Source organism: Halyomorpha halys, unplaced genomic scaffold (genome assembly GCF_000696795.3).
Source record: "Halyomorpha halys isolate HHAL.00 unplaced genomic scaffold, Hhal_1.1 Scaffold212.1, whole genome shotgun sequence".
NCBI lineage: Eukaryota > Metazoa > Arthropoda > Insecta > Hemiptera > Pentatomidae > Halyomorpha > Halyomorpha halys.
Window position 1 is genome coordinate 909,874 of NW_027107855.1, and position 10,403 is coordinate 920,276.

The 10,403-nt window shown below is 30.5% G+C and overlaps 1 protein-coding gene across 2 annotated transcripts in view; it reads left to right on the forward strand.

Moving 5' to 3' along the window:
- The window catches only part of LOC106679634 (transforming growth factor-beta-induced protein ig-h3), a 75,876-nt gene extending 65,912 nt beyond the window's left edge, over positions 1 to 9,964 (forward strand). The window contains exons 2-7 of one of the 2 annotated variants that reach the window (XM_014418896.2): positions 3,601 to 3,801; positions 4,154 to 4,372; positions 4,478 to 4,690; positions 5,561 to 5,848; positions 7,315 to 7,518; positions 8,940 to 9,964. In XM_014418896.2, the coding sequence (XP_014274382.1) occupies positions 3,601 to 3,801; positions 4,154 to 4,372; positions 4,478 to 4,690; positions 5,561 to 5,848; positions 7,315 to 7,518; positions 8,940 to 9,217 (1,403 nt within the window). In that variant the 3' untranslated portion in view covers positions 9,218 to 9,964. The remainder of the gene's footprint in view (positions 1 to 3,600; positions 3,802 to 4,153; positions 4,373 to 4,477; positions 4,691 to 5,560; positions 5,849 to 7,314; positions 7,519 to 8,939) is intronic. The other variant, XM_024358560.2, reaches the window with a different exon arrangement.
- Positions 9,965 to 10,403: the final 439 nt, after the last annotated feature.

Consider the following 10,403-nt stretch of genomic DNA (forward strand, 5'->3'; position numbering starts at 1 on the left):
TAATTCTAATTTAAATTAGTAATTCAATAATTCCTCCACAATGACCAAATAAACTGTTAATGGCCAATTGCGCTTGGTTATTGGATGCGTGCCACACTGGAAGGTTGACCTATATGGAAAATAAGAGCGTGTTGGTATTTCTGGTGACATCACAGTTCACCTATGTCGTCAGTCACTAGTTACTAGTTATTTCTTAGATAAATTTTGTTTATTTGTTTTTTGTTTTTTTACCTTCATCATCCACAATATCCGTTAATTTATCTTGTGTATAGAATTAAAAAAATATGTTTCTCCCATTGTGATTCATTTTAATTTTTTATTTTATACATATTCTCTTTTTTAATCAGATTAAATCGGTTTTTGGGCTTTTTTAAACACTTAATTTACTTTTTTGAAAATATTTCCTTATAAAATTTTATCAATCTTATTCCAAATGATTTATTTATTTTGCATCATCCATCAAATTTAAAGAGTTCTACAATTCTTTTTAATTTAATAAAGACAGGAAAATATTTTTTTTTACACCATATTTCTCATGATCTTGATATCCCTGTTTAAGCTGAATAGTGCTAGAACATGAATTACAGATGTTCAAGAACGATATCTGCAATAAAGCCTCTAGAAAAATAAGTTACTGTTAGTGATAAATGTTTACATATAATACAATATATGTAGTATTTATTCAACCCCCAATCTGACCGTTAGTAATGTTCTGAGGTGAAAGGAGTTACATCTACATACCACAATATTATGCATTTACACTTTTTCCTGCATTTTGAGGAATGCAGGTGTTTACCACTGTTCAATATTACACAAATATGCTTAATATCAAAATACTGCTGACTAAACAATTTATAATTTGTAATCAGTTCTTTACTTTCTCTGCTTCAATTTTCTATTTAGCCTCCTTCTGCTATACTCCTCCCCTAGTGGCCTTCCAGGAGCAGGTCCTCTTCCCCTAAAATTGAAGTCAGCTAGGGCCTCTAAGCTTTTCCATCCGCAGACAAACTCTGTGATGCGGGTGTTTTGTTAAATCTTCTGTTGTATCTTTCTGGATAATGTTTTACCTTCAATTCTCACATGAATATTTTCCGACAGACCTGCTGAATCTTAATTCTATTATATAATAAGGTGGACACTAGCCGGCGTACGTCTTAGTAGGATAGCTTGGGTTTTTGTAGCGGCTATCTTTAACCTCTTTCTTTTCCTTCGAGCATTGTTCCGCTTCTAGCTTTATGCTGGCTCTTCAGTTGGAGGACAGCACTGTGACCAAATCATCCACTAAGGCAATAGTAGGGAACTGTTTCTATTTTAACACACCCTGCAACTCGTCCATACCAAATTCTGATCAAACCCTTTCTATGGAAGCTTCTATTACCTAAGAACTACTTCTAATCTTTAATATTATGCCTTGCAGATAACTTTGTACATACCCCAAGCATGACTTCATAATTAGCTAAGTTTTAATAATCTTAAGTTGTCCTGACGCGATGTATTCTATTTAGAACTCCACCTCATGAGATTTTTTTTTTTAATTCGACTCTGAAGTAACAGCTACAAGGTTTCACCGTTGTATAATTATTATTTATGGACAACGAATCTTAAAAATAGAGGTTAAGATATTAGAATTTGAATTGATTAGGGACTAATAGCAATTAATTAATCTTTATAAATAAAGAATAGCTTTCAACGCTTTAATTAATTCATATATCAAAGAAATCGTTATTGAATATTATATTTTATTTAATTTTAATTTAATTTCCCATCTATTTATTAAGTTAATATAACCTATATGTGTATTATATACTTATTTTACCTAATTTATGAGTTAAATTAATATTGTGTTGTTTTATCTTTTATTCACTTTGTCAGCGATGTCTTAGAACCCGACTCTGACAGACAAGTGGTGTATTACTTTTGTTGTATTGTTCTAACATTTATTTTTAAACTTTAATGATTTGACCTTGTCCCATATAATAAGGAACAATTTTATTTCAAAGACTCATTTTCTCCACTTAAGTTTATTTTACCTTTCCGTTTGCCGCGACTGCATACTTCTGAAACTTTTTATGTGTGAATTTAGATTTTATTATCAGCTGTTCATTTATTAACTGGTGTTCCACATATCCAAAGTTTCTCCGGTTTATTCTTGTACTAACCGTAATGTTTTTTGTTTTTTTGGTCTCTTTAATGTGGTGGTTCCATTTTGACCTGGTTGATTAGTCGTTACCTTTCCTCCATCTTTAGACCTTTCTCTATCTCAACCTGTTCTTCTTTTTTTTCTTTTTTTTTTTTGTTAATGGACAATAATTTATCAAATGAGCACCTTAGCCGACGAGAAGGTCCAGGCACCACAAGAACCAGGGCACTGACCCCCACATTCCCTCCTAATAGGTCCTATACTGGGACTGCACTTCCTTGGCACCAAATGTGTCAGGTGTTGACGTTTTCGCGTCCTTAGGTCTCAGCTGCATCATGTAATAGATCCATAATAACTATGTTTTTTTTCTGGTATGTGAAAATGTCGATAAATTTTTATTCAATTTTGATGTCAGGACTTTAGTAAAAACTATCAACAGAGCTAATTGGGGAGTCTGTACCAATAAAGAGTAATAACGTTTTCCAAATTCAGTTTTTTTTTTAAATTGAAAATACACTTATACATCAGTAACACACTCTCATCTTTTCAAGGTGGAGGAAAAAGTCTAAGATATTAGATTTCAGCAACACTTAAAATAACATACAATTTAAGGAAGAAACAAATTTAGCAATAAATGCTTAAAAAATCTCGCATTAACAATAAAAAAAACATTAAATACAGTGTAAGACAGTAAAATAGTACATTGTAACGGGAAAAAAATTAATCATTCTGCAGCTTGGTTCTCATCAGATCAATGTACACTGTTCCCATTGCTGAGGAAGTCTCAGATTATTTTTGCATATTGAACATTGGTGTAGTAGAACACCTGAGCTGCTCCACTGTATTTGTTTAATTTAACATCCACCTTGTAACATAAAGTTAAGTTGAATCATACCTCATACCTGATATAAAATGTTGGAACTAAAGCTGAGGCTACTTCTTGCACATGAGAAAGCACAAATTTTTTATTTCTTTTTACTAGGAATCTGGTCTAACTAAAAAATATCAAAATTGGAACTGAGTTCTTATTGCTCTAGGCCCCTCAATCTAATTTTTCACTTATCTGAATCTCAAAATCAAGAATAGATTGTTATTTTTTCTAATAACTTGGATCATCCCTACTACTAGGATTGTTCTCCTAGTATTATCCTATCTCTCATCTGCCTCAGTCCATGTTAAGGGCTCATCCTCTGACACCCCCTTCCATGGTTGATCATTCCTTAACCTCACTCATTTCCAAAGATCATACCAATATCTAAACATGCTTTGTTGAGGGCCTTCTATGAAGTAATCTAAAGGCCTGCTTTCACCATCTAACCTTTTATAGACACATACCTCAACACTATAAAAAAATATATTACCAGACAATAAAAAATGATTTATTCTGTTGTACTCATACTTCAGTTTCTGTATTATAAAATTGTTAAGTTCATACTAAATTTATTATTTCCTTATTCCAGATAAGCAGTTCACAATTTTGGCTCCCCGCAACAATGCATCTCTCCAAATATCAGCTGACCGTCTTCGCTCCCATCCTGACTCCATAAAAAGGTTACTTCTGGATCACGTGGTCCTGGGCCAAAGATTGGACCTAGGAATTGGAGCAGATCTCAGAGTAACAACACTTGGAGGCAGAACTCTCAACATTAAATATAAACAGGGTAATGATATCATTAATTAATTTTTACTGCCTTTGATAACTTAAATCATTTTTTAATTAGTCATTCAGGGTCCATTTTTTTTAAGGATAAAGAGTTTGATATCAAAAATATATATACTTAATTCCTAATATATGTAAATAAATATACTTATACCTACATAGAACTTCTTCGAAGCATCTTAATGTGTCAATACTTCTGACTATTTTTCAATTTCAAAACCAGTGTTATCATTATATTCTATAGTATAATAGAGATGAATGTATTAATCACATTATTCTAACTATAATGTGTGAAAAGTTGATAAATACTATAATCTTCTACTGTCAGATCATGGTTCATTTTCCTTTAACAGGCAGCTTAGTTGCTAATGGTGCCAAAGTACAAGAAGATAAAGTAGATGTGGAGAATGGAAGGTTGATCATCTTGGATAACTACCTGTTTCCTGAGGATATGATTGGAGATCATAGCTTTTTACAAGACATGTATGAAGTTTTGTCTTACCTGCAATCAGGAGTAAGGGTATTTCAACATCTTCTTGGCAGAACCAATGTGACTAAACTTTTGAAACAAGGTAAATGTAGTCACATATTTTGTTTAATCCTAATTACTATTTGTTTCTTTACTTGATTGATGGATAAGGTTTTTCAAAGAAATTTAATGAAAATTGTGTTTACAGATGATGATTATACTGTTCTTGTTCCAACTGACCATGCCTTCCAACGATGGCATCCAATTGATTGGGGTTTCTATCCATTTTCTGTTCCTGAGTTTACTGATAGCATCCTGACAAACCATTTTATTTATGGTAATGTTAGACAAGAAAACATGGGTACAACTCCAATTGTAGTAAAGACTTTAGGGAACAGAGAAATCACTTTTCAAAAAACAGGTATGTTTTATAAAAATTTTATATTTGTGTTTTTGTTCAATGTCACAACAATCGTTAAGATTTTTATTATAACAATCAGACTGTGTAAAGGGAGTCAAGTCCAAAAACATTGTTTTAAGAAAAATATAATTGAAAAAAATCAGGCTTTTATTAAGTCACTTTTTAAAAGTTTAAGTACACTGTTGTAAACCACCTGTAATATACCCTAAGGTAATAAATAAACTTAAAAAAGTTATTTTACAAAAGCAGAAATTTTTCAATCCCGTTTTTCTCTAGAGTATATTTCCCTTTACATAATGGAAGAACAGTGCCTAAAGGTTTTCAAAAAACAAAGTATTACATAAAATATTCGGACCAAAAAACTATGAATTAATAGAAGAATTTAGAAGGCTACACATTGTTGAATTAAGGGAACTGCACCTGGTAACTATAATTCAGGCTATAGCATAGCAATGTTTAAGATGGGCGTGTAAGATTGTAGGGTTTAGTAACAAGTTGATTTCTAAAATATAAATAAACATTGAACTAATGGGTGAAGGGTCCAAGGGGTAGACCAAAACGTAGATGGGAGGATTGGATTAAAACTGATTTAGTAGATTTGGGCTTGGAAAGATGTATGTAGAGAACGATTAGTGGTATTAGCATCGAACCTTCGGGTTCCCAAAGCCTTTATTATATGTATTAACTCCCTTTCACAGCAAACATAATATATACACACAAACTGAAATCACTAGTGTTTATAAATTAAATTTAAAATATCAAATGGAAATCAAGAATTTAAATCACTACTTTTGAATAAAAAAAAAATTTATGCAAATAGCACTCTGAGTAAATTTATTTTTTCATAACAGAAAATCATTTTTATTTCAGCAGCTGGTACTGTTTATGCCAATGGTGTAGAAGTAGTAGGTGGAGATACACCATTATCCAGAGGCAACATCATGCTTGTAACAGAGGTGCTGTTCGTGGATGAAGGAGTCGTTCACAAATTGCATGAAGGACATAGAGACAAAGAAACACCACCTCTCCTGGCTTTTCCATGGTTTGGAGCACAGTTCTTGTCACATGCTTTTCTTTTACTTGAATCTGACAGAAGGTTCACTCACATCACAAGATTTCTTAATGTAGCTGATCTGGTGCCTCATATACCAGGCCAAGGTATAGCCAAAAAATAACTTTATCAGTTGGGTACCGTATACTTTTTATAACATTTCAATCAAGAAGATGGAAAATTTTTTTTACAATAGGACAAATAAAATATCTACAGAAAGAAGTAAACAAAAATCCAAATCATGACAGATTCAATAATCCATCTGTTCCTGTCTAATTTCCTCGACTACGCCTAAAAATGTTTTATTTTAATATGGTTTAATTTTAATATAATTTAATAACAGAGTAAATTTAAAGACAATATGGATGTCGAAAAACATAATAAAATAAATTAGTAGTAATAAGTAATACAGTAATGAATTTTAAACAATAACAAATATACCACTGAGGTAATAACAAATGAAATAATGAAAGATTATTAATAAAAGTAATAACAAATAAAATTGAAAAGAATAAGTAAAGATACAATGAGGAAGAAATATTGTACAGGTATAATGGGATAACAGATAAATCAAGATATAAATAAAGGTAGAATAAAATAATATAGGAAATTGCTGACCCTTTGTCTGTGTGGAGGGTTGTTGGGTATTAGCCAAATTCAAAGGGAAAAAATATCTTTACATAGAGGAAGGGGTAGAATAAATAACCAATACAAGTTAATTAATTTTTGTCTAAAATGAAATATATTGGAAAACAAGCTGCTATAAATATATGAGCTAATTACAAGAAAAGTTTTAAGATAAATATGAAGTTATAAAATGAAATAAATAGAATTAAGAAATTAATGTCCTAATGAATAAAGCAATATCAAGAAGCAAATAAAATTCACACTTAGTAAATGGATTAATTTAATTTATTTTTTCTATCTAATTATATTTCTTACTAAGGAATTGGGTAGCTCAGTAAGTAAGGTACTGAACACCTATCTCCATGTCAGTTAGGAATCTCTAAGAAACATGGCAGTTGAATGTGATCTTGACCAAATGACTTCATTGCACAACCATTGGTCTAGAAACAGTACTTCCTAACAAAGTATCAAACCCAACACCCTTCATGGGTTGTACTGGTGTAGATATATTTTTTATTAGTTTTATTTATTATCTTTATTATTGGTATATCTGATATTACCTCAGAAGTAGATATTTTATTATTTATAATCCTTTATTATAAATCCAGCTATCACTACTATATTATGTTATATATTGTTTAAGACTTCTATATTATTTTTAATTTACTCAGTTCATATTTATATGATTTTGTAAGTGCCATCTTTTATTCCTACTATAACGAAAATCTAATGCAAATAATTATGTGACACCATCATTTTAATATTTAACCCTCTTCCCACAAAAAAAATATTAAAAAATAATTTGAATGGAAAAAAAGTGTATGTTTCTTCAATTAATAGGCAGACTTAACAACAATATGAACTAAATTTATATTCTTAATTTTTAAAGTGGCTTAAATCACGACTTCAAAGTTCTTGTAGAATTAAATTTTTATCAAATTTTCAGGTTACACATTTTTCGTTCCAATGGACTCAGCATTCAAATCACTTAACTTAGAATCTGCTCCAGATAACCTTCTTTCAAGCAAAGAGGGTTTGGAAATTCTGTTGAGTCACTTTGTGAAAGGAAGACTTTATGATAAAGACATCAAAGACAATTCTACATTTACTTCTCTTTCTGGTAGAACACTCCATATTTCTAGAAAAACTGGTAAGTATATCATAATATTGAATCATCTCGTTATCCACAACATGGGAATAGTTGAACATTAGAATTAGGTTTGATGATTAAGTTAGTTAGAGAAGGGTATACTATATGTTATAAGACTTTCATGCAATGTGATACAATTGAAAAAAGTTATAAATAGTAGATAACTATATATTTTGTTTATGTGACTATCTTAACTTTTAATTGAATTCAATTCTATATTATAATAAAGGGTTTTGGCATTTTAGACTTAAAATAAATTAACACAACAAAAAAACTCAAATCTACTCAATATTAGCTTTACCAATCAGTATTAAAATAGGACCATTTTGAAGTTAACTATGATTAGATTTTACTGAATAGTTAGATTTCTTTTAGAAATACTATCAATTTGCTTATAAAACTAAGGTCAAAGATATTAATAGAAGTAAATGGGTAACTGTGGAAACTATAAGTGTAGATACTTTAAGCATAAAAATATTATACCAGCTTCTCTATATAAATCCATAGTTACTACATGCCACTCCTTTAGTTAATTAATGGTTCAAACCCAAAAGAGGAGAGGAGTTACTTCAACTATAAGTTATTATTACTAAAAAAAGTATACTTACCAAGTTTTATCAAAAGTGACTGAGCCATTCTGAAGTCTTTATGACTCTCTGACTTTAATAAAGGGAAGCTGGTTTAGCTCTAAGGAATTGTTATTAGGCCTGTATGAAACTTGTGTACTAAATTTCATAAACTATTTACAATGTATGTTTAAGCATGGCATCCACTAAAACCACTCAAGAAAATTAGCACATTTTGAGTCACTTTTATTATGCATTTGCTTGTTGAAATCTTTTAACGAACACACAAAAAGCAGGACGCATAATTAATAAAATAAATCTTACTTTAACTCATCACAAAACAATGATGCCGGATCCTCCTAGCCCACCAGTTGGGAACCACTGGATTAACAGAACAACAAGCCAGAATAGCTCCTCCACTAATATTAGAATATTGGTGAAGTTTTACCTGTACAGGTATCTTTCACAGAGACTTTTTTTTTTTGGCTCAAGTCCTCCATTGAGGATCTATACAGCCCCAGACTGGGAATGTCAAGGTTCATTTCTCAGGGCCACCGCGAAATAAATATTGACCAGCCCAGGTGGGAATCAAACCCACAACCTTCTGAAACTCTGGGACCCTTGCCCCAGCCCGCTCAGCTATCAGGCCCTACAGAGACTTTAAGCATGAAGCTATTGCAATTGTAGTATGAACAGCAGATCTTAGTACTACAGTGCTTTGTCTTTTATATAATAATGAATAAATTTTTTTTTTTTTACTTAGAATGTAAAAGAAGTATTTGCATATAGTTTTTTTTAAAAGATTTTAATCATTGTTTATATCAATAAATACCTATGTATTTTTTTTTTTTTTAGGAACAAATGGTACGATTGAAGATGCAAATATTGTAGAAAAAGAAATTTTTGTTTATAATCTGGGAACTATGTTTTACATCGACAAAGTAATTTTTGGTTCTGAAATAACTATACCACCTGAAGGTACCTTTCCAACAACAACTGTAGAATCTGAGCTCAATGGAGAATCAGGCACCTTTCCTGATATATTGTTGGAGGATAATACATCAACTACACAAGCACAGGAAACAACATATATGCCAACAACTACAATGTTACCAGAGACAACACCAGTTTGAGAATTTTAAATTTTGTATAAAAAAATTAAATGTAGGCAATACAAATATTGTTTTCTCGTAATCAATATGATTTCCTTTTATAAACTAAAAGGTTTTTAGAGTTCTTTGTTTTTACTATGAAAGAAGGAAAATCAAAGAACTTTATATTTTTTTAATTAGACTAATTGAATTGGGTTAAATGTATATTTAGATTGTGAATCATAATAATGTATTAATTAAAATGAAACAAAAAAAAAAGACATTTTGTTATAATTTGTCTGAATAGCAAGTTAAACTATATGAAAATGTTCTGTCAATGTGGATTGACAAAATATTTTAAGTACATGAATTGTGGTTGTGGATTAAAATATGTTCTGAGAATTTGGCCTTCAAATTGGCAAAAGCCATTGCAATTTGGCAAAAATATCCACAACTAAGATATTTACTTAGATGGCTGTGTGGTGCTGTACCTGGTGTGGGTACCCTGTATGTTAAATAAATGGATAAAGTCATGTTAGGATTAAAATGAATCAAGCTCTACACATGGGGTTCAAAAAAATATTTTGTTTTCATAATTAATATTTATACCAGAACCTTGAGTGGAGTATTCAATTCAAATTTATAAATCAAATTTCTAAAGATTATGTGTAAATATTTTGTTAGTTCTTAAGGAAAAATATTGTAAATACAATTATAACTTATTTTATTTATAAGAAGTGAGTGCTATATGAGAAAGAGGACATGTTTTATAAAATTGATTTAAACTTAGTTGTGTTGTTGGTTTTATTTGGATTCCCAATGGATTCTGACAAGTATGTGTAATTAATGATACTTAAAAATAATAAAATAAGTGTTTCTTTTAATATTTGGAAAGAACAACTATTCCGGAATACTCCTGATTTACTAAACCACATTAATACTTCTTTATTCTAGCAGATTAAGAAAGCAAAAGATTACCAATGCAAAAAAATAACAAATAAAGAGATTAACAAACTAAATCATATTTTAGGAAGGGGAAAAAATGAATTAGAAGTAACCACATTAAATAACAAAAGTACATGAAGCATTCTTTATCAAATCTAATATCCAGCCATTAACCAAAATTAGATTTATCCATAAAATATGTTCAGGTCCCAAAGAAAGCTGGAGATATTTGTTTTATCCAACCCGAGCCTTTGAGGAAATTCAATGTGCAAACCCAGTGCAA